The following is a 25,673-nucleotide window of genomic DNA, read 5'->3' on the forward strand; positions in this document are numbered from 1 at the left end:
CTGGAACAATGCCAGGAAGTCATTGGAACAATCTTGTGGAGCTACCTTCCTCATTTCTTCTTTCTTCTGCCTTTAATTTTGTCTTTCTCCTGAGTATTTCAGAGATGCTGGGATTGGCAGGTGCAAACGTCCTGGAATGGAAATAGGGATTTTGCTTCCCTCTTCCGTCTCCCTGGGGCTACTGCTCCCCTTCTCCTTCCATTTCCCCACTACTAGAGAAGATAGGGTTGCCGAGAAATGGGGCAATAAACTTGAGGGGTGGCATGATAAGGAATGGGTGAGTTGGGGGAATATATTCATGACTATGGAATATATAGCATCAATGGAATAGGGAACAAAAGAAGAGGAAAGTCATCTGTCATAGCAGGGGATAAGAGTGAATCTGGACAGACCAGTCCCCATCCAGGCTCCTCTTGTAACAGAAGTTAGAAGACAGGGGCAGCCCTGGTGGCTCAGCAGTCTAGCGCCGCGTTCAGCTCAGGGTGTGATCCTAGAGACCTGGGATCGAGTCCCACGTCGGGCTCCTTGCATGGAGCCTGCTTCTCCCTCTACCTGTGTCCGTCTCTCTGTCTCTCTCTCTCTCATGAATAAATAAATAAAATCTTAAAAAAAAAAAAAAAGAAGTTAGAAGTCAGGAAAAGGCTATTCTTGAAAATAGTAGTATTTTGGAAGAATGGAGGGAATAGCTTCCTTAATTCATTCAATTAGTTTCTGTAGTCATTTAAGAATCTCTAAGTAATTTTGTGTTGGTGAGTATGAAAACATTTCTTTTAACCTAAACAAATTGCAAAAATAATTCTTATTCTCCAAAGCATTTTATGTTGCCTTCTTTAGGCCACTGGTTAGCAAAATACTTAAAACAAACAAACAAACAAAAAAAACGGAACTACCATGTGTTTCTGACTGTGGGTTGCTTTCACAAGGAAAACAGTACACAGACTCTTTCTATTACAAAAATATTTTTGTAGTTAGAAGCTGGCCCTCTGGATTATGTACTAAGAAATGGTTGCTTAATACTGTAGCAGTTGGCTCAAAATTCCAATTTCATTTTTTTTTCACTTGTATTCTGATCTTCATATTGGCTGTCCGTAAAGTTCAGCATCTTTTTTTAACAACTCTTCCATTAATTTTTGTAGACTTTAATGGAAGTGACCCAAATATTTTATATTCTTTCCATCCTTGTCCTTTGCAGATGGGGAAGTAGAACAAAACAAAACCCAGTGCCTAGACTAGCTGTTATTTCTCAGGTTTTTTTGAAAAACATGTGCTGATATTCTTCCAAGTATTGTTTGTGTAATTTTTAGTCATGATTTTAGAAGAAAATTAGAAACATGTTCCCCCCCCCCCCCAACTGCATAGATAGGACCTCTCCTAATAGTATTCTCCAGGGCTCCTTTTTGCCCAATTAGATATTTTAGTGTGATGGGGGAATGCCCCAAAGATTTTTCTTGTTATGTCAGAAAAGGTTAAAGAACTCTTCATTTCTAAATCATTCTTTCCCTTGTTATCCTCATCTCAAGAGATACCATCCACCCTGTAAATCTGAAACTTTCTTAATAATGAGGAACAAGTCTCAAAACAAAAGCAGGAGCCCCTCTACCAATGAGCATGTCTAGGATGCCCATCTCAACAACTTTCACTTGGCAACATAAAATACCTTTCTCTCCTTTCTGTAGAAGATATGAGTTAATAATCTGGCACATCAGATAGAGTATGATGCCAAGTTCGTGGAATAAATGGAGCTTCAGCCTTAAAAATATGGCAGAGATGATTCATTCACACCCTCAAGCAAAATTGTCTATCACTGTCTTTTTTTCTCTTAGCCGTGGTAACTTGAGGGCTAACTAATCACATGAAAGAATGGTACAAACTCTTGTGTGTTCATTTATGTATTTTCATGAAAGATTTTTAATTTACTACTACATCATAAATCCTCTGTAATTGTACAACAATTATGTCACCATGGAAAGAATGGTAGGTTGGGAGTCAAGACTTATCAGACAAGTCATTGTTAGAGGAGCTTCATGACAGTTATGCCTTCCTGATCACTGTGTTCTGATACCACATGATGCTGGTATCCCTTTAGTGAGCAAGACAGGAATGTTCCTTAATCTCATGTAGCTTTTGGTTAATATATCACCTTTGCCAAATCACTTATATTCTATGGTATGGCTTCTTATTCTAGAAAATTAGATACCTTAAAGGTATAGCTTTGAACAAAAACAGACCAAGGGAGATAAGGAATGTGATGAGAACTAATAGTATTAAATAGAGTGGTCCAAGAAGGCTTCATTGAGGAAGTGACATTGGAGAGGAATTGCCTAGATATTTGGAGAACAAATTCTGGTAGAGGAATCCGCAAATATAAAACTTCAGGGGGGAGAGTACCTTTGTGTTCAAGCCAACTACAGAGAAGAAGCCAGGGTGCCTGGAGAGGAGGCTGGAAGTGCAAAAGCCACAGCAGATGGAGAGGAAAGGGAACTAGACATCAACCCTAAAGTCCTAGACCTTTTACAAGGACTTTGGCTTTTACTCAAAGTTAGAGAGTTTTGAACAAAAAAGTGATGTATGTATCAAAATGATCACAAATGCCATACTGGGAATAGAATTTGTGAAGAAAGTATGTAGTTTTTCTTTTTTTTTTTCTTTGTATTCTATCCTGTTTTCTGCCTAAAATTTCTCAAAAAGAGAATAAGGTATGGCATGTTTGCTGTTAGGTGATAAAAGTTGACCCAAGCCACATAAGCTCATATTCACTTAAAAACATCCGAGAGTTTCAGTAACTATATATTAAATGATGGGTTGGTATATAATTGGTAGTTGATATTACCTAGATAACACCTTTTCATTTATTCATATTTTTAGCCTTGGGGCTCTATTTTACGGAATTGGAATTTCTTAGCTGTAACACATCCAGGTTACATGGCATTTCTCACATACGATGAAGTTAAAGCACGACTGCAGAAATACAGCACCAAACCTGGAAGGTAAGCCTTTTCAGCAGTAATATTATGTGGCATATCTAATGATGAAAAGTCCTCTCTTGTCCTTTTAAGTAAATCGGTAACACCCGTGGCTGGAGGAGGCGGGGTTGTTGGGGAGGAAATGCTAATAGACCACAATGGTACTTATTAATTGAATCCTTTATATTGATTCATTGTACTTATACTGTGTTCATAAAGTGAAAGAGTATATGGTACCATGTAATTTGATAAACTTAGAAATGTATTAAGTCTCAGAGCTCTGATTTTCAAATTGGAGTATTAGCATTGTCTGTTTTCATGACACCTGGGTTTGTGTATAAAATTGTAAGTGTATATTGAATACTTGAATATTATGCTAAAGACAAAATAAATCCATTTCATGTTCATTATTTTAGGGTATTTTTCAAGATATTCAATTTGGTTCTATGCTAAACATAATTACATATAATACATAAAAACAAATATAAGTACATAAAAGCATACGTATATGTACATGATAAACATGCATAAGTATCTAAACATATATAAACCCATTCCAACCAATTTCGTGTTCTTAAAAATTCCTTTCATACTATCTTATTCTTTGTAGTTTCAGAATTCATGTTTTGTTTTTCCAGATGATGAAACTAGGTGAAACTCACAGAAGTTGGCTGTTTGGTCAGCCCCTGTGGCTTTGAAATTGTACCTTATTACAAATCTGGGATCAGAAAATCTCTTTCCTGGTTCATGCATTTACCCCATGTGCCATTTAGAAATGCATTAGTTACATGGTAGGTGTTTGTGCTTTGTCAAGCAGTGTGCTGAGTATGGCAGCAATGACAGTGGAGACCTGTCCTCACACACTGACATTTTAGTAGGAGATAACAATCCAACATCCATGAGAACACTGGATGAATGTAGGAATGAGTTTGGCTGTTTTTTTTTAATGGTTACACTTTTCTTTTAATGCCATTTTTAAAATCTGATTTGTAGTGCAAATGGTGTTTGTCCTTTAACAAAGTAGTTTCTAGTACAAGCTAATACTGTCGATTCCTTTTCCTCTGCCATAATTAAAATTCCCATCTTTTTTGTTTTTAAGATTTTATATGGTATATAAAAAGAAGGTAGTGGGTACAGAGAACAGTTTGGCTCCTATTGAATGAAGTCCTCCGTTTAGATTAGGGAGACTTGGTTCTCATTGAGATGCTGACAGTGGCTTAGATGAGTCATTCTCTTTTGGTCAAGGATCCCTCCTAAACAGATTTTTCCATAACGTCTACTCTATAGATTGGTATCAAAGTATCTTCTTGTTCTTGGAGTATTATTTGAAAGATGTGCTATGTTTGAGATTACACAATCATACAAATTTAACACAGAATTTATTTGGGAAATTAAGAAACCCAAGTCCCTTTTGTATTCTTTTATTCAAGATCATGGAGATAAATAATGTTGGGAGAGAACACTGTTGGGAGCAAAAGCCAGGCCTCATCACTATTGGACTAGTTCTCTTAAGAAAAAGCCAGTGTCCTCCAAAAGGACGTCTTGCTTTTCTTCCTAACTTGCCGTGTAATGGTTTATTCTACTAAGTTTTAGGCAATGATGAAGTGGTCAGTCTGTGGTATAGTTATGTGTAAAGTGTGATGTGGTATTTGAAATGTAAACCTAAGAAAAACTCGGCGAACAGATCAAACAATTTTGATTAATACTTGTTTTACAAAATACCTGTTTGTTCTCTTTGGAAAGTCTTTCTTTTCTTTAGCTTCATGGTACAGAAAATAGTAGGACATTCAAAGGACATTGGAGTCTCTTAGGTTTTGCTTTTTGGGGGGATCCAACTGACAGCCAGAAGTCTGTGTGGAACGGTTTTGCCTGTGATTGTGATTTAAGGGTTCCATTAATTGGCAGGTCGGTATTCTGTTTCCAGGCTCTCTAGGAGAATACGCTTTTGGGCTTTCTTGAAAAGTCCTTTCCAAAGATTCCAAACAAGTGTGAAGTTCTCAGTATTTAAAAGTCACAACTTCTTCCTTTCTTTAAGAACCCAATTTTTGGAGCACTTGGGTGGCCCAGTGGTTGAGCGTCTGCCTTCAGCTCACGTCATGACCCCGGGGTCCCGGGATCAAGTCCTGCACCAGGCTTCCTGCATGGAGCCTGCTTCTCCCTGTGCCTGTGTCTCTGCCTCTCTCTCTGTGTATCTCTCATGAATAAATAAACTCTTTAAAAAAAACCCACAAAACCAATTTTCTTGGTGAAAGAAAGATGAAATCACCTTGCAGTATTAAATATACAATTAAATTGAATGACTATATAACCATTATATATGTTAATTTATCCTGTAAAGTTATTTTTATAGTACTTGGTTCATCAGTAACTAATGTACATTAAGAAATATGAATTTCTGTCGCGTATGTATAGCAATCAGGGTACTCAAATACAGCCAACAGATTGTTGACCTACTTTTGAGCTGCTTAAGGGGTTCTAAAATCCAGATCTGGTTGTCATGATGGCAAGACTGAGTGCAGTACACTTAAATAAAGATAAATGATCTAAAATGAAATAAGCAGACAGCTGTATTAATAAATAAATAACAATGAATTTAAAACCGAGTCAGCGTCTCCTTGTCAGTGTCATTAATTTGATTTATATTTTTGAACTATTTTAACTTCCTACTGCAGGACATTGAACTGGACAGGGTTGGGTGGCAGCCATGAGCTTAATCTAGTTTGCCTTCTCATTAGTATAGTTCAGCCCTTTTGATCTTTCATTTAAAGATGAATGGCTGGAACACTTAAAAGAATATTATTTTTAAACAAGTCATTCACTAAAAATGCACAATTTTAAAATGACAAAGTAACATTGAATTCCATGGTAGAAACGGACTCAGTTTCTGTCTGAGGTGAACAAATTAAATTTTTACTTTACTTCCTAAAAATGATTTCTGTCCTGGCTGTTTCATACCATCACACTTTCATACAGAGCACCTGCTGATGGGGATGGCAGTGGATTTTTTGATATTGAAGTGCATCAACTTCAATTCTTTAGTCCTATAGCCCGAAGTATTTAAATGGAATTATTGTCAGTGCTGCTTTTACAGATCAATGAACGGAGAAGGACAACGGTGTAAAAATAAGATAGAGCCTTAGATTCCGTTTATTTCTTGACTTTAAAACAGTCTAACAGATGGTTTAGTAGTTAACATACACTTCGAATGTGACTAAACATAATTTTCTCATGCTTTACAGCTACATTTTCCGGTTAAGCTGCACCAGATTGGGACAGTGGGCCATTGGCTATGTGACAGGGGATGGCAATATCTTACAGACCATACCACATAACAAGCCCTTGTTTCAAGCCCTGATTGATGGCAGCAGGGAAGGATTGTGAGTATGAGAAATGGGAGTGAGGGTGCTTATTATTCACCAATTTGAAAGATAGACACTGCTTTGCGATGGAGAGAAAAGATAGTAAGGCTGATGATCTGGCTGTTTTGGGTTTTTTTCTTATTTCAAGACTCAGAAATGGAGTGCTCCTTAGTTTTTATCGTTCATCTCTTAAAATAGTGATTTTAAGGTAACTGATTTGAATTAAATTGTATATGACAGCCAGTCAATTCCAGCATCAGATTAGAACACGAGTTTGTATCTTTTATGGGAGGAAAAAAAAAAAGGTACTTAAAAGTAGTTTCAAATAGATGACAAAGCTTATTAAGAAGATAATTCTTTAAAATCACAGACTTCTGTTGCTTCATGTAACCCTCCTTTTTATTTGACTAGATTTTCCTTTTTTTTCCTTACCCTTTTCTTACCCCTTTCCTTCCTTTTCTCTTTGTATCTTTCTTCTTTTGATCACACTGATATCCAATCCCTATTCCAGAATTATCTGTTATTAGCTGTATTCAGTTTAACTTAAGCTATGCATTTTTAAAATTTTAAAAATAGGTAAGTTCTCCTTTGTCTTTCAGAGTAAGAATGACTTTTTTTCTTCCACACAGTTTAAATAATCTGATAGGTGCCTTCCTGGTAAATATCTCTCATTTGTTTTAGTCATGTGCCATTCCCTTCATCTTTTTGTTCTGTTTCCTGTTCTATTCTATTGTCATATCATCAAGCTTACTTTTCTTGCCCTTTGCCCTTACTGAGTGACTTAGAGACAGACGGCTGTTCCCTTATTTGCTGTGGCACAGATGGTGATAGAAACCTAGCAGGAGAAAGTCCACAAGAGTTAGCAAAGAGAAGAAAAATTACACCTTTTCTAAAATAATTGCAAGAAATAAAATAAAAGTGATAGGATATATGTGAAGAAAAATGCATTTCTTATAAGTTGGGAGCTTTCAAGAAATAGTTACGTAAAAATTGTGCGGCAAACTGGTAACAAGTATGTATATCTGTTTCTTTAACTTATCATAAATTTGGTCTCCTCAGTTATTTATACCTTACTTGTAGCGCATCTAAAGATTCATCTATGTAGCTTTTGATTCACTGTGATTACAGGATTTTGTTTTTAATCAAATGTGCTGTAAGGTTTTACTTTATAAATCGAGGTTACAAATGTAAATGGGGTAATCGAGGGTACAAATGTAAATTTGTACATGTGGTCATTTTGATACAGTTTATTTATATGTTTATAATGCCTTCCATCTATTCTTGAAAAGCTAATAAAATATTATTGTAATCATTAGTTTGGCCTCTGAACTCCTATGCAAATCAGCTGTTAATATTTACATACACACACCCCTTCAGAGGCAATTAATTAGTTGAACTTGAACTTCAGTGATAGATTACATTAAAATAGGTCAGATTAACATTTTAATCTTATTTAAATCTAGGTCATATTTTTAGATTATATTAAAATAGATATTATTACTGTAGACAGGGTTTTTTCCCCCCGCTAAGATCAGTAAAATGCAGGATATTATCGGGCCCGTCTATCATCAGAGTCAGCTGTCTTTTCCTTATAGTTAATGCAATATATTATGACATAGGTAATAAAGAAGTTTACTTCCATAATCAGCTGAGATTCTTTATTCCTTCCCTGCTTTAGAGAGGGACTTATCAGTAGCATCCTGGTTCACTGAGGAGGACAGTAATCACTGAATTTCCCCTTGCACATTAGATAGACCCTTTTAACCTTTCCTCTACCAACCTTATTATCGTTTTTATAATATTTCAGTTTTGAATTCTTCATAGAATTTCTCTATGTTAAGCATGTGGTGAACAAAAATGTTATATAATAACTTAAAAACTGGCCCTTATTTAGGATATAAAACGAAAGTTACTTATCAACTCTCACTTATCACTCTTCATTTAATATTTGTAGAACTTTACCCCTGTGGAAACACTCTAAATTTGTCATTTCAGATGTGGTCAACCCTTTCCTAAATTGTAAACAACAAAAACAAACAAATAGAAATCTCACTGATTTGTTCCTTACCCCATGAGAATTGTCTGTCCTCTAGGTTCATTTTTATTCTGTATTACTAGGAAAATTTGAACATTCATGAAAATATTTATAGACTATGTAAGGATAAATATTTTTTGTTACTTCACAGAACAGTTTTAGTATAGTTTTGCCCCTTAAAATAATGATCACAGTAGTATTCTATTCTGAATTTTTCATTCAAACTATCTAGAACAGAGAGCTACCAAACAAAACTAACTGTATAACTTAATCGGTCAACATAATCTAGTAGTAATATTATCATTTTTTTCAAAATCTAAAGCAGGTATTTACCAACAGAATAAACTTCATTTTTAAATGAATGTCTGAATGAATAAAAGCTTTTAACAAGATGGTCTCCTTACTGTAACTTTGAGTTCTTATTTTAATTCTAACAGTGGAACCTCAGATTTATAAATGATTTTGTGTGTGTAGCTTGATTTGAAGTAAATGAAACATATAATTGTAGCATTTTCTGATTTCTTTAAACGTGTGTGCACATGTCTGACTGTGTATGTGTTGACGTGTGTGTGTGTGTGTGTGGGTGAATGGAAGGTGAGATGAGAAGACACGATGGGAAGCTGGAAAACAGGAACACTGTGGAGGTGTCTACATAACTTTTGTAGGAAATTTGTGGGCTTTCATTTCGTTTTTCTCTTGTGTTATTAAGCATGGTGGAAAATAATGCACCTAACAGTAACTGTGCTTCACATGAAAGACACAACCATTGCAAGTAGGTGTACATTCAAAGTATTTTGGAATAGAGCATAAATGACAAGAAAAATAAATTTTTAACTTACCTAAAGGACATACAGATAAAGGTATTTAACTAGACATAGTTGCTTAGTGGCCAAGTCCATATTCATTATGTATTTCTCATATGAAAATGATTTCTAAATTTTTAAATGTCTTGAAAGTGACTTATAATATTATGGAAACAGTGGCCGCACAGGTTCTTGATATAAGTTACATTAAAAGGAAACTTCAGCATGTGGGTTTGAATATAGAAAAATCTGATTAATGTGAAATGCACTTAAAAATTGTTTTTATGGTAATAAAGTTTCTGTTTATAATCCAGCTATCTTTATCCTGATGGGAGGAGTTATAATCCTGATTTAACTGGATTATGTGAACCCACACCACATGACCATATAAAAGTTACGCAGGTAAGGACAATTTCTGGTAACATATTTATAATTGTTAAGTATCTAATGCTTTTGAAATAAAAAACTTCCTCTTATAGTGTAGCTAAAATTATTAGTACAGATATTTTTTGCAAAAGATACTTTGAGGAATTCTAAAAGTGTTTGAGAAAAATACATTACTTTCTCCATTTTTTTGGATAAAAATTTCTGTTGTTAACATTCTTGCTTCCAATATAATATTGGCACTTATGCAGATATATAGATAAATCCATAGGTAAGTATATAGATATGAAGAGAGAGCCATAGGTTTAGAAAATTCCAAAGAAGATTAGAATAATGATATGCATTAGCTTTTAGAGTCAAATGAGTACTTGAAGCTTATTGAAGATAATAAATATATTCTTATAAATCCATTGTTGGCAGCCTCATAGATTGAATGGGAGTGTAAATTGATAAGCCTTTCTTGAGGGTGATATTCAGTAATTATCCAAATCCAAATAAAAACATTTTTGACTCTGGTTTCTGTATATACCCCTCACATAGATGCAGAAAGATCTGTACATTGGGGTATTCACTTTAGAATTTTTTCTAACATGAAAAGTTAGAAACTATTTAATCATAGGTTAAATAGTGTATTCATATTGCATTATATCGTAGAATCATTAAGAGGAGAAAGGTAGCTCCACATACTCCTACGGGAACTTCGGCATCTTTATTATATAGAAAAGTTCCATTACTGAAAGCTCAATTATGTAACATTTCATTTTGTAAAGTTATATTACATAAGTTCAATTTCTGGAAAGAAAGAAAGGAAGAAAGAAATTACCATATATGAACATATGAATATACTTTTTAAAAATAAAAACTAAGAAATACCAAACTGGTAATAGCACTTAATTAAGGAGGTAGGAAGGTTTGGGGAGTTAGGAAGAAGATGAAAGGGAGAACCTGACTATTTTATTTTACATAGAGTCTAGTTTTAAAGTATTTTATAATTTATATATTTTTGTGCTTTGTATCACAAATAAAAATCTAATAAAAAACAGAAATTATAGATTTTGGGGAAAACAAGAGGTAATTTTAAATTTTATTTTGAATTCTCCAGATTTAGTGGTCTTGGTATTATTGTGTGAAGCATATTTTTTGACATATGTACAGTTGATGGACAGTTTTTAAAGTATACCATATAATTGACATCATTTTACTCGTGTAGTAATTATGTTCTAATACATGTAAAAGGACACTCACAAAAGACGGTTCCTCTTCATAGAGTCATGGTATAAATATACATATTCTGGAGTAATACTCAATTAAATTTTATAAATATTTGATTAACTTACCACTTAGGTTCCATTGAATTCTGCAGTTGTAATCTTAGCTTACTGTAATTTTTTAATAATTGCAAACCAGTCTTTTGGATGTCATAACAATATAAATCCTTAGCTATTATTTTATTTTAGGGACTTCAATGACTTACAATTTATTTTTAATTGCTTTAGATTTATTTTTCATCTTGATCCATTCTCATCCTTTTTCTTAATTTCCTTAAAAATTATACAGTCATACATACATACTTCATGGCAGACGCAGCTTACATAGAATGCGTATATGTGCAAGTGTATCCTTGTATATATGTACTTTTTTCTTCTCATCAAGATTGTAAGATCTTTTGGTAGACTAGGAGTTAAATATTGTCACTTATTTATCCTGCCCAGCGCCAGGTACGTAATAGGCATTTACTGACTGAAACATTGCCTCCTTTAAATGAATTTTTATTTCCATAATTCCCTTTCTTTGTATCCCTATTAATTTTTCATAATTTCTTTACATGCACTGATGTATTTGTGTCTTCTTTATGACATAGATCTTTCCAGTATTTGGACACCAAGATTTTTACTATGCCAAAATGTTCAAAACTAGTATATCAAGAGAATAGATGTTTAATAAAGCATTTTTGGTTGCTGAAGTGATTCGTTTTCCTGACAGTGCTGTATTGGGAAAAGAATATGCAATTTAGAGATTTAATATAGAATTTGAGGAAAACAATCTAAACTTACTGAGCCTCAGGTATTTTTTTAATTCAATATATCTTATTATGCTTTGGAGACTATATGATAAATGTGGAACACAGCCCCTAGCATGCAGGAAGGTCTTGGCAAATGCTGCTTTTCTTCTGTTCTGGAATTTCTAACGGTAGTTAAGAAATAAAATTTAATGTTCAGTCAGTATCGTATATAAATATATACAATAACAGGTATGTATGTATGTATATTTGCAATTTTACAGTAAAATTAGATGAGTACTTACAAAGAAACTAAGGTTATTTACATTTTCTTTCAAAACTGTAAGTTTTGCCTTTTGAGTCAACATTGAAGCAAGTGCCTTCCCAAAAGAACAGTCCAAAACATTAAATAATCTAAAGTATTAAAAAAGATTATGCAATTGCTGATAAAATCTCACATCGTTTAAAAAATGACTTTGTAGACCAAATTGTGATTACCAATTTAAAACATGTCTTCAACGGTAACATTCTCAACAGGATCGAGTGTAAGGAATTTACTGTAAGTCGTTGTATTTGAGATAATTCAGTTTTAAGAGTTCATGTTAGAAATACATTAACACTGCCTTTTTTCTCCCAAATTGCAGGAACAATATGAATTATATTGTGAAATGGGCTCCACTTTTCAGCTCTGTAAAATTTGTGCTGAGAACGACAAAGATGTCAAGATTGAGCCCTGTGGGCATTTGATGTGCACCTCTTGCCTTACAGCGTGGCAGGTATGATCCAGGCTTAATGGGCAACACTGATGCCTTCCTTGTATCCCCTCTTACTATTTCTCTTTTCCATTTTCTTCATCTTAATGATTCAGGAAATGATCTGTTGAATGCTGTTTTTGAGTAGTTGTTTACAAAAATCTCGTGTTTGATTTTCTGCTTTATATAATTTCATTTTTCTTGCTGTGTTTTATGTTTCTTTGGCATGTGTAATTTGATTTTAGGATTTAGTCATAAACAGTACCTCCATAACACCACTGATCTCAGAATGTCACTTATCAATATTTCCAACTCTTCATATTTATGTGCTTTATTGCAGGTCAGATTCTATTTATAGTAGGTCACATTCCGAAGCGAAATAAATGCTAGTGTATAAATCTTGTGTTGATGTTTCAACGAGCCCTGTTCTCCTGAGGAAGTGTGGTTCCTGTCTCACATATGCGTGCAGTTGCCTCCTAAGGCTAATAAAATAGGACAATCAGACGGGGAGAGTCTCCTAGATACTTAGAGATCTCACAGAAACAGGCTAAAATTTCCAATTTGCAGAAGCAAAATCTAAGACAAACTGCCTTCCCCTCTGAATGCAGGTATTCAATAAATATAAATTGATTTGGTGTTTTAGACTAAGACCTGGAGAACAACTGGTTTCCCCAAGGGCTTTCTTATATTTCTTTGTCTGTAATAGAGGTTGGGGTTTAAAAATGGATCTTCAGATAGATTTCCAGTTTTGAGTATTTGAAGGATTTACAGAATATTTTGATCAAGTCATTTTTAACTGTTTAACACAGTATTGAAGTCAATATTATTGATGGGGTTTGGAAAGCAAGTAATTACATTTTTCAAACCTTTTTAAAAAAATTTGCTATTTAGGGCTGCGTGGGTGGCTCAGCAATTGAGCATCTGCCTTTGACTTAGGGCCTGATCCCAGGGTCGAGGATCGAGTCCCACATCAGGCTCCTGCGTGGAGCCTGCTTCTAAACTCTGCCTATGTCTATGCCCCTTTCTCTCTCTCTCATGAATAAATAAATAAAACCTTTAAAAAATAGTTTGCTGTTGAGTATATAATTGACATCCTTACCCTGTTCCTGAGCCCTCTCAGTCCTTGATCTTCTGTTCAACCCAGAGCCTCTGCTTTGCCTGTAGAAGGAAAGCCTCAGAGGATCAGGCAGGGAGAATGCAGACTCAGGGCCACTGGTACTGTTGAGCTCATTACTTCCTAATAAAATATAATGATTTTCACATTTCCACAATCTTACAAAAAGGACCTCCTTCTTCCTTTGGGGAGATTTGAGAAATTGATGAAGAAAAAGAGAAAGGACAAAGAAATGAATTAGAATTGATTTATGTTCTCTTTACTTTCTTTAAAAAAAAAAAGATTTATTATTAGAGAGAGCGAGCAAGCACATGAACAGGGGGGAGGGGCAGAGGGCGGAGGAGAGAGACTCTCTAGCAGAGTCTGACTTGGGGCTTGATCCCAAGACCCCAAGATCATGACCTGAACCAAAATCAAGAGTTGGACACTCCACCTGTTGAGCCACCAAGGCACCCCCTATTTATGTTTTCAGTGTCATTTCTGAGCTCCAAGATATCTTTCCTATCTCAGTAAAAATTGCTCAATATCCCTATACTTCTCCTTTTCAGTATGCACTTGGTTTATATTTTACTTTAGCTTTTCCTTAATATAAATGCCCTAATTTCCCTTTATCCCTTCACATGGGGAATTTTGTAGAGTATAGGGAGAAGTTGGAAGAAGAGTGGTGCTCAGTGTGACATCAGCACGCTGATTCTTAACGTCTAGGCACTTGATTGCTACATAAGTTATATTAATTGTTCTGCAGACTAAACAAGGTCTTTTTATAAATGACTTTAAGTAAGTTACTCTGGTAGAGAGAGAACTGTTTGCAAGTGGATTTCACATCAGTAGAAAGTATTCCAGAGATACTCAGTGCCCGACTGACAGATTGGACTGTTAGGATGATTTGCTTTGCCTGAGACCCATTCAGTATCTTAGGAGAAATAGACATCAATTGTGTTTGTCACCCCTTTGGATTGACTTATGACTTCGGGGTGGTGTTACGGTCCTGATGGTACAGAGAAGCTAAAAACTTTGTATTTCTCCCAGAGAAAACCAGAGTTTAGGCTAGTACAAACTCCTAGTATTCTCTGGCCCCACGCGTGGCCTGTGTCTTTGGCCTCTCCTCCCGGGGCCTCAGTCTGGGAGCATGCGCATACATACATGTGGCAGGATTTGCCATCTTCAACTCAAAACGAACCCTCACGTTTGGAAGTGAAGCGGGTTAAAAGTCAGAAGCCCCCATTAGGTTGGCAAACCCTTTTACTACCAAAGATTATTGTTTAAAGCATCATACAGAATAGCTGTTTGCCTTGTAGCCCAGTGTAAGTAAAAGAGTGTGACTGAATATAAAACAAACAGATTTTATCTATTTTACTTTTTGTAGACTTCTCAAAAGGAATTTACGTTTTAAAATTTCAGGGACAGTACAGTACAGTGTCTTTAGTAAGTTTGTGAACTATTTGCAATAAATAGATGTGTTATGTACAAAAGACACAGGAGCATTTCCCTGTTGCCAGAGCTGTATTATTAATCCTTTGTCCCTTACATCACCACAACTTTTCTTTATATTACTGTGCATTCTCCAAATGGTACAGTTCCTCTTGCTAGTGGCTAATTAGTTCCTTGATTCACTTCACGATTTTTCTTATTGGTCTAATGGTCTTATGTAAAGATGTGCCCAATCATATTTGTAAATTGTTAACATTTGCATTTTTTTCTTTATTACTCTGAAATACTTCTCAGTTTTACTTTTAGAAATTGAGGAAGTGCCTAAATTGCCAAGCACTGAAAACTTAGTCTTTGAGTAAAATTTCAGGAGAAGGTCATTATAAAGTAGTGGTTTACTAAGTGAAGTAGTAACTAAAAGGTGACAAATGCAAAAATACTCAGAAAGTTGAAATTGTACTCAACTCACACTCATGTTACTAGCAAATAATGTTATTATTTTCATCTGATCATAGGAATTTGTGAATAGGCTAATGAAAAATGTTCAAAAGCATTATTTTTAGCATTATTTTTTAACTCCTCTCGCACAAGAGGCTTTGCAAATAAATATTCTTCTGATACATTTTGTGTATGTCTCCTGTAAACTCTTACCTCGTTGTATTTGTATTGTAAACATTACATATTTACCTGTTTCTCTTGGAGAACCTAGTTTAGAATCCCTCTCTCCTAGCATGCTAGCTGCCTCCACAGTGGCAGGTATTCAGTAAATATTTATGGACTGTATGCTAGGTAGTGTAAAGAGAAGATGACTCATTACATGAAAAAGATGTTAAATAGATAAATTGTTGATATTGTAGATCAAATGTCTAGTTCTGATCATTTTTTTTTTGAAAAGCATCCATGATTTTTTTCAAAGGTTTTTTATTATGCTCAAGACCTGAGAATAAATTCTAAGTGTTTTAAACCTAAGATCCATTTGTTCCATTCAGTAGCTGCTGGATGATTCCCTTCAACTTTTCACATTTTGATTTTGTCCACTTATTTTTGAGCCACATTATTTTACTTTTATTGCTTCCAATAATACTGGCACTAGGCTAGAGGCAGTAAAACTGAATTTCTCTTTATTACTTTTTTACACCAAGAAACGTGCGTGGTGATCCCTGGTTCAAGTTTTCTCTACCCTGAAAAAAATTGTTCTTAGGCCAAGGTTTCAGAATTCCAAAGGGATATTCCATAGTCTTTATATCTCAGTGGGATCTTAGTGGTTTAAGGAAGGGTCAACTTTTGAACATTTCCACTGTGGGATAACTTAAATATTTCTACCCTACATGTAGATGTCATGAAGTGGTGCTTCCTGCCAAACAACAGATCTGTTTGGGCTGTTTTCATATAATATGAAGAGCAGTGTTTGACAATCATTTAAACATGTTATTGCAAAATGCCCTCATTACTTAAAAAAAAAGAATTCGTATAAAGTTAATCCACTTAAAATGCATTTGACAAACCATTGGGATGCTAAAAACCTTATATGGTGGCCTCCATGAGCTGCTCACAGGACTTAAGCTGATTGATGGTGAATCTGAGAAGTAAAAGAACAATTATTGAACACTTCCATAGTTCTGCGGTATATGGCCAAAGGTTGTATCTACCCTTGTAGATGCAGTGTGGGAAATATTGTATGACTGTGAAGTCTGGGTATGAGTACACACAGCAGTGTCTCTCTTTCTCAGTGTTCTCCTTATGCAAATGGGTACAGTGCTAGAGTTCATATTTTCTTACTTTAAAGCCATTGTTTTTGTCTGATACGCTGGTTTATTTTTTCTGTAGAGAAATGATGGTTTTCAAACTTAATTATACATAGGGATGGATCACCATGGTAGAAGGCTACATGCATTGTCTTTTAAAGACTTTATTTACTTGAAAGAGAGAATGAGCACAAGCTGGAGCAGGGGCAGGGGTACAGAGGGCAGAGAGAGAACACGCTCCCCGCGGAGCAGGGAGCCCAACACTGGGCTTGATCCCAAGACCCTGAGATCATGACCTGAGCTGAAGGTAGACGCTTAACCAGGTGAGCCACCCAGGCGCTCTGACATGGATTGTTTTATCCATCATTTGCCAGTGTCTCAAACCCATTTACTTATCCATTTATTTAGGAAACATTCCTGGGCAGCTGCTATGTCCCAGGTTCTGTACTAATCTCTGAGCTAGGAAGAATGCTAAGACCCAGGCCTGACCCTCAAGAAGTTAAAATTAAATCTGAAAGTTTTATAAAGGAGCATAGGATTAATAATAATTACTTGAAATGAACGTCCTGTTATCCTTCAAATTTAATTATGGATTCGAGACATCTTTTGTTACTTTCAACTACTTTGGTTGGGCATGCTGATTGGAAAAGGATTTTAAAGGTTGCAAGTCTGCCAAGAAGCTCTGATAAATCACTCAGAGTCCAATCGGAAAGAAATATTAAACCCTGACCATAAAACATAATGTGTTCAGCCAGTGTGCATTTTTAGCGAGTCATTCTTCACCAACTTTTCTTCCATTTGATGCCCTACTTTGGTTTAATTGAATTCATTGGAAACTAAAATTTTATGTAATTAACGGAAATCCTAAGAAATGCATGGTAGTGGTGTCAGTTAGTTGTTACAGGCGGCAAGTGGTTACCCTTTCATTTCTATCATAATGGCCCATTAGTCATGCCTCTGAAGAGGTGTCAGATACTTTTTTCTCCTTCTGAAACATCTGTGTTATTTAATAAATTGAATAAGCAAGCCAGAGTTTGCACAGAATACTAAATAAGTTGAATAATCACCTCTCTGGAGACATTCTTTGAAGCAGGATCACTCTGGGTGCGGCATTTCTGTTCTGTCTTTGCCAATAAAATTTGCAGTTTTCTTCCACTTCCTTGCTATTCCAGAAAACATTTTTCTTAACAAAACATTTGTCTTCTTTATCCAGAGCTGCTCCACACCTTTTTTTTATAGTTACATATTGCATAGCAGTGATGGTGCAGACTTACCACATTAGGTATAAAGGGAGGAGGGTCTGTTTTCATACTGTTTTCTTTTTATTTTTCCCCAGGAATCTAGAATGTGGCTTCTGAGCTTACGGACGGCATAGATTCTAAACTGTGTTCTCCACATCTTCTTTTCAAAATAAAAATGAATATATACATATAAATAAATATTTGTGTATATATATGTGTGTGTGTATATATATGTGTGTGTGTGTGTATATATATATATATATATCAATTGGATGTGCAGCCTGGTTTTGAATTACTTCCAAGGACTTTAATTCAATTAAAAGTAAAATTAATTTATTCCTGTGATTATTTCTTCTGCGTCTTTTTCCAAATAGTTTAAAAGAAATCTGGAATATTCAAAATGATATTTCACAAAGTCATTAGATAAAAATCAATAAGCCCTGTTTTTAATATGGAGCATGATTAAAGAGATTTATGGATGTCCTATATTTAGAGAGAGTAGTTGGGGAAAAAATATGTAGTTATCTAAGAGGTGAGAAGCCAGCTCACGTGCTCACATTTAAGGCACAAAGAAATAATCTTTTACTGCATCTTCCTCAAAAGCAACCAACCTTCACATTTCTAGCCTCAGTAAAACTTTTTAATCTTAGTACTACAAATAAGAAAATTCTGTTTGCCTTTAAGATGATTATAAAGTGGTATTTCTGCCCTTGATTACATGTTGTGGTTTTTGGGTTTTTTTGTGTGTGGGTTTTTTTTTTTTTTTTTTTATATATAAATGTGATAAAATGTTGGAGCTCCTGTTTAGCTTTGGGAGTAATGTAAGGGCTACCTGAGTCATCCAGAAATGTTACAATCATTTTGTGAATGACAGTGATGCCAGTATGAATGAAAAAGAGAAGAACATAAAATCTGGTAGAGCAAATACTTGACTCTGAGTCCAGTGACTATATAAAATGCGGGCTGACCTTATCGTAAGGTGCCTGCACAGTAGCGGGTATTGGCACTTGGGAAAAGTTTCTGGTTGACTCTAACAAAGGCCTTCCATAGATATTTTAAAAGTTGATTCCATTAAATGAATCATCTTTAGAATGGAAACGCATAAGCTTCATGCATTAACATTTTAAGTTGGACTCTAGCAACAAATATATTAAAAGCTCTTACTATGTAAAAAACGTATCCCAAGGAATACTCTAATTACTAGGACAAGTTTTTCATCTTCCTATTAAAAGCTGAAACTTTTCACTTAGAGCAAATGATATTTATTGATTACAGTAGTTTATTTAATTTTAAAATTTGCAATTTGAACCAAATAGTTACTTTTTTTCATTTTTGAATGATCAAGAGTGGGTAGCTATTTTAAACTTTATTTTTATTTTTTTTAATAAATTTATTTTTTATTGGTGTTCAATTTACCAACATACAGAATAACACCCAGTGCTCATCCTGTCAAGTGCCCCCCCCCAGTGCCCGTCACCCATTCACCCCCACCCCCCGCTCTCCTCCCCTTCCACCACCCCTAGTTCGTTTCCCAGAGTTAGGAGTCTTTATGTTCTGTCTCCCTTTCTGATATTTCCCACACATTTCTTCTCCCTTCCCTTCTATTCCCTTTCACTATTATTTATATTCCCCAAATGAATGAGAACATATAATGTTTGCCCTTCTCCGATTGACTTACTTCACTCAGCATAATACCCTCCAGTTCTATCCACGTTGAAGCAAATGGTGGGTATTTGTCGTTTCTAATGGCTGAGGAATATTCCACTGTATACATAGACCACATCTTCTTTATCCACTCATCTTTCCATGGACACCGAGGCTCCTTCCACAGTTTGGCTATTGTGGACATTGCTGCTATAAACATCGGTGTGCAGGTGTCCCTGCGTTTCATTGCATCTGTATCTTTGGGGTAAATCCCCAACAGTACAATTGCTGGGTCGTAGGGCAGGTCTATTTTTAACTCTTTGAGGAACCTCCACACAGTTTTCCAGAGTGGCTGCACCAGTTCACATTCCCACCAACAGTGTAAGAGGGTTCCCTTTTCTCCGCATCCTCTCCAACATTTGTTGTTTCCTGCCTTGTTAATTTGCCCCATTCTCACTGGTGTGAGGTGGTATCTCATTGTGGTTTTGATTTGTATTTCCCTGATGGCAAGTGATGCAGAGCATTTTCTCATGTGCATGTTGGCCATGTCTAAGTCTTCCTCTGTGAGATTTCTGTTCATGCCTTTTGCCCATTTCATGATTGGATTGTTTGTTTCTTTGGTGTTGAGTTTAATAAGTTCTTTATAGATCTTGGAAACTAGTCCTTTATCTGATACCATTACCAAGTAGGATTTATCCCCGGGACACAAGGCTGGTTCAACACTTGTAAAACAATCAATGTGATTCATCATATCAGCAAGAGAAAAACCAAGAACCATATGATCCTCTCATTAGATGCAGAGAAAGCATTTGACAAAATACAGCATCCATTCCTGATCAAAACTCTTCAGAGTGTAAGGACAGAGGGAACATTCCTCAACATCTTAAAAGCCACCTACGAAAAGCCCACAGCAAATATCATTCTCAATGGGGAAGCACTGGGAGCCTTTCCCCTAAGATCAGGAACAAGACAGGGATGTCCACTCTCACCACTGCTATGCGACATAGTACTGGAAGTCCTAGCCTCAGCAATCAGACAACAAAAAGACATTAAAGGCATTCAAATTGGCAAAGAAGAAGTCAAACTCTCCCTCTTCGCTGATGACATGATACTCTACATAGAAAACCCCAAAGCCTCCACCCCAAGATTGCTAGAACTCATAAACTTTATTTTAACCTCTGTTATGAATCCAGTATTGAGGAACTCATACCCTACAAATAAGATGAAATGGCTTACCCAGTGTCACGCAGCTATAATTAGTGGATGTAGGATTCTAATTCACATGTCCTGATTCAGAACATCTGTGCTCTTTTTCTGATTTGCTGTTTTCATGGGTCTTACAAATTAAAACAGGAAGAGTCTAGATTAACCAACATCTTCTTTTCTTCTCATAAAAGAGCACCAAAGCCAACCATCCCTTTCACTCTGGGTTCTTTATTCTAAGATTACTATTAACTATCCTTATTCTTTTTTTAACAAGAAGTTATTGAATTTCTGTGGGAAATATTGTGCTCTGAAATGCTTAGTATGGACACAATTTATTCTCAGTATATGTATGTATTTTTCCAGTTACTTATTTATAATTTTTCCAAGCATTACAAAAATGATTTATGGTAACTTCAAATCTATGTGAAATATAGCAAAATAACGTAAATTAGAAGTTACTGATACAGAAAGCACTCATGCACACACACAGTAAAAAATAAAAAATGCATTCCAAAATGAGACTCAAGAAGTTGTACTTCTAATTCCAGGTCCTCTAGTATATTGAGCATGTAGGAAGCCATGAAGTGATTAACCTTAAAGCATGACCTCTAATAATTAATCATCCTGAGAGCAAATAAACTGTGCTGTATATAATGTGTATCTTAAAAAAATCAAAAAAGGTATTTAAGAGGTAATACCCATCTAAATAATATTTAATCAGAAAGAACATAGAAGCTGACCAGTACATTAGAATGAATGATGATGATGGTGATATGATACTGATATTTATTTGGATTTTTACATAGGGTGTGAGTGGGGAATGGGTAATTTTGGAGGTGAAAGAATATTTTTTCTGTTTTTCTGTCAAGTGTTAATTTGTTCTCAGGTTCTATTCATACTTGATATCATTAACTGAGTATCAATGGTTGGCATAGGAGTCTGAATTATTTTGTCATGAACATATTACATAGTTAAGTTTCAGATGAGTGTAGTACACTCATGGATAACTTCTGTATCTTTGGTTTGGAAGTAATTCTTTTTTAAGGAAGTAGAATCTACTGAGTTGTTAGAATGAATGGAATCCCAAGTACTTCCTCTTCACATTCTCAGAATATGAATACGTCAAGGACTAGAAAAGGAATTATTTATTGGTCTTTCTTCTTCATTGACATGTGTTCCTTGATCTTACATTAACCATATGTTGACAGAAACATTATTTTAATTATTGAGGTACAATCCCAATGAGTCATATGCTATTGAAAATGTTCTTCGTGTGTATTGTCAATCATCTGACAGAAACTAGGGCAGAATAATACCAAAGTGGCTCTATGGTGGGACTTAATTTGCATATGGCAGTAGTCCGTTTACAGAGAAAGAGTGATGGGTGAGGTCATATTTGTGTAAATACCATTAAGGAGACAGATTCAGCGTGATCTATGTCTGGATGTACATTTCAGCTGGGGTTTTGGGGGGGAGTTTTTGTTGTTTTTAATTGAGTCACGTTGAACTCTCAACAGAGGTAAAGCTAAACAGAGACTATGCTTTCTCATATATATTCGTAAAACAGCTACTTGAAAATACATGAGTGATTTGTACAGTATTAAACTTCCAGATAGTGGAGATGGAGAAAACCTAATTTCAGTAATAGATGAACTTTTCCTAGTCTTTTCCTAGGTGCCACGAAGATGCTATCATTGCCCTTCAACTCTTCTCTTTTCCAAACTCGTCTTTTCAGTTACCCTCTCTCAGGAAATGGATCATATAATCCAGAAGTCATCCTTAACCAAAACAGCATGCACATGGGCCTTGAAGGTGCTAAGAGAAGCTTTAAAAGCTGAATACTGTGGCATACACATTCCAGACACTATACTAAAAAAATAATGACTAATGGGTTAGATTGAGTGAACTAATTTTTGCTTACGGTAATTATGCTTTAGTTAGGTCTTAAAAGATTTTCTATTTTTAGATATGCCTACTAAAACATTTATATGTGAATTTATGTAATGTGTAGCGTGTGCTTCAGAATAATCCAAGGGTGGAAGGAGTAAGTGAAGGTGTAGATTAAACGAGATTGAATATGAATTGATAATTGTTAGAGTTGGGTGGTAAATGCATTCAGATTCATTACACTTTTCTCTCTGCTCCTGTGTATGTTTGAAATTTTCTATAATTTTTTTAAATGTGCTAGTGAATGATGTGTCTACTTAGGGCCCAAAGTATTACTTTTCCATCCTTCGTGCATTAAAGATACAGAGGAAACATTAGCTCTTTCCCATCTTGCTCTTATATATTAGAACTATCTTACTGAAATAATTTTATGTAGATCTATAAGAAAATTCCATCACAGGCACAGAATATGGATCCCTTTTGACTTTAATGATAAGGGGGATTTTATCTAGATGATATAACATATATCATCTGTGCACTTGGCATTTAATGTTGTCGTTATCAAAAGACAGGAGAAAAGTTTAACTTTCCTGAAATATTTACTCCCATGTTAGGAAATGTTAATGTCCTATAAAAGTATTAAGTCTTAGTTTTAGCATCTGTTAAAATGATGGAGCAAAATATTTAAGTTGCCTTGAAGTCCACCAATTTAAACATATATAGCAGTAAACATTAAAGGATTTTGTGTTAGCCTGCCTGTATTTCTCCACACCACCTTAGTTCAACTACTTAACCATCCCAAGTTTCTTTCCCAAATTATCCAACAGTAGAGGAATAAGGGAATGTTGTGTTTTCATTAACCGGTGCAAAGAGCATTTGTTTTTCTTCTATGACCATGTATGTGGCAAAGGGAGATGTTCACTTGTTAATCTGGGTGACGTTTGGAAAAGAATAACTCACCTAACCACAGGACCTGAAGAGTGGATGCCCAGCAATTGTCAGTGAGAGGAGAGCAAAAGTATTACTTCACTGCTGATCAGAATGTCCATGTAGGGCATGTAACCAGTTTCCCATCATACCAAGTGGGTGGGACAGTTCTGAGTTAAGTACTGAATGGTTTCTTTGAAGATGTTAGCTCTCTTTGCATCCCTTGTTTCATCTCTAAAATGGTGCTAATTCATCCCATTTCTGTCTTAAAATGATTGTATGATTTTTACTATTTTTTAAATAACACTACTAAAATCAGGGTAAGATGCAGAAACAAAAACATGGCAGCGAGCACCATACACCATCTATCTCTGGGAGGCAGCACTGTGTGCAGGGTGAGGAAACGGTCTTGTTCTATTTCCTTGCCAATTGTGAATTCTTAATTCAGTTAGTTTTGAGAAATGGACTTGGGAGACTTTGAATAAAACCTTCAGTAATTACCAATAAATGAGTTTCCGGTCCAAAAGTATTAGTACAGATCTTTTTGCAGTATCTAGTTTGAAAGCAAGATGAGGGGTGAAATTTAATATTTCACATGGTTTTATATGCCAAATGAGCTGTGTCAGAATGACAGGCTCTCTGGACAGTTGATGGTTCCTAGATGTTAATTTGCTTTATTTTTTCCCCACCAATTACAAATCAAGATTTTTTGAAACCTAGGCAATTGATGGAAATATTAAGCCATAGTTACATGCTCAGGAACTTTTCCAGAAATGCTTGTTCTAATTGGTACTACTACTTTATTTATAATGAATTTTTATCAAAATATCCTTTTATAGAATGTTTAATTAGCACTGGAGCCTTTTGGGGAAAAGGGAAATGATTTGATTATCACTTTTCTGTAGGACTCTCAAATTTTGATACATTACAATTGTAAGTGAACATTCAGGAAAATGAAGTTAGAGTCCTTTTCTTTGGCAAATCAAACTTTTTTTAAGAGAAGTTTTTCTTTGAATATTTGTGATACTGAACATTTAACATCTATTATGTTGGATCTCTGTTCTACTCTGTTATTTCTTCAAGACAAATCTTCCTTCACTCTCACTGCCTACTCTAAAACCTCGTTTGCAACTTCTTTTTATAGTGGGGAACATTGGCCCTTATCAGCACTGTTTTATTTGAACAAAGACCAATCATATTTTTTTGTTTGTTCAGGAGTCGGACGGCCAAGGCTGCCCCTTTTGCCGCTGTGAAATAAAAGGAACAGAGCCCATAATCGTGGACCCCTTTGATCCAAGAGATGAAGGTTCCAGGTGCTGTAGCATCATTGACCCCTTTGGAATGCCAATGCTGGACCTGGATGATGACGATGACCGAGAAGAGTCCTTGATGATGAATCGGTTGGCAAATGTTCGAAAGGTAAAATGATAGAGCACAGTTTTAATCAGGGTGGTGTGTGGGCATGAAAAAGCAATGATGCTGTCACAAAAGGGCTTTGAATGAGTTGGTTTGGGCTTGGGAAAGAAAGATGGAAGAATCAAAAGGAAGGCAAAGACCTAAGTCATGTTGATAGGCTAATGAAGTCATAGATTGAGAAAGAACTAGTGTCTACTCGAAGTACTCTTGCTGGTTTTAAACTTCAAAATGAGAGATGGTGAGAGCTTTCATATAGAAGTAAACATTGTCTAAGACTGGCAAGAAAGATCTGTGAAGAAAAAATAAAGAAAAATTAAGAAAGAAAAAAGACAGAAAATATAAAAATTGGAAATGAGGAAACTGAATAAAAACAGACTTTGTTGAAGTCTAAAGGAAGTATCTATTAGAGTTATTTTCTTACCAGGAAAGCCAGCCTTCCTTTCGGCTACTGAGAAGTCAGATAAGATTTACCTTTGTGAATTTACCATAGTGTGTGCTCTGCTTATCAAAATTGCTGACTCAGAAAATTGACTTTGTCAATTTACTGAGAACAGATGCTGCTGCCCAGTGGAGTAGCTGAGCTCACAAAAGACTAGTCAATGAACTAGAATGCCAACTGAATAATTTACAAGCCAGAAATATCATGGTTAAGATTACTGGACTGTTAGATATCAGGTTATTCTGTGTACAGAAAGATCTAGGAGATTTGGATTACACTCAGGATTTCTGTGTTCTCAAAATCAGAAAAATGGCAATGAGTGGTATGAAAG

At 35.4% G+C, this 25,673-nt stretch overlaps 1 protein-coding gene across 15 annotated transcripts in view; it reads left to right on the top strand.

The window, feature by feature from the left end:
* Window positions 1-25,673, top strand: part of CBLB (Cbl proto-oncogene B) — a 410,036-nt gene that overhangs the window by 309,294 nt on the left and 75,069 nt on the right. For all 15 annotated transcript variants that reach the window (XR_013372351.1, XM_077884048.1, XM_077884049.1 and 12 more), the window contains 5 exons: window positions 2,866-2,987; window positions 6,203-6,340; window positions 9,475-9,562; window positions 12,188-12,319; window positions 24,703-24,906. Coding sequence is in view for 14 of the 15 variants with exons in the window: in XM_077884048.1 (XP_077740174.1) it covers window positions 2,866-2,987; window positions 6,203-6,340; window positions 9,475-9,562; window positions 12,188-12,319; window positions 24,703-24,906 (684 nt within the window). In the remaining variant the exon portion in view is untranslated. The remainder of the gene's footprint in view (window positions 1-2,865; window positions 2,988-6,202; window positions 6,341-9,474; window positions 9,563-12,187; window positions 12,320-24,702; window positions 24,907-25,673) is intronic.

This window comes from Canis aureus, chromosome 35, assembly GCF_053574225.1.
Source record: "Canis aureus isolate CA01 chromosome 35, VMU_Caureus_v.1.0, whole genome shotgun sequence".
NCBI lineage: Eukaryota > Metazoa > Chordata > Mammalia > Carnivora > Canidae > Canis > Canis aureus.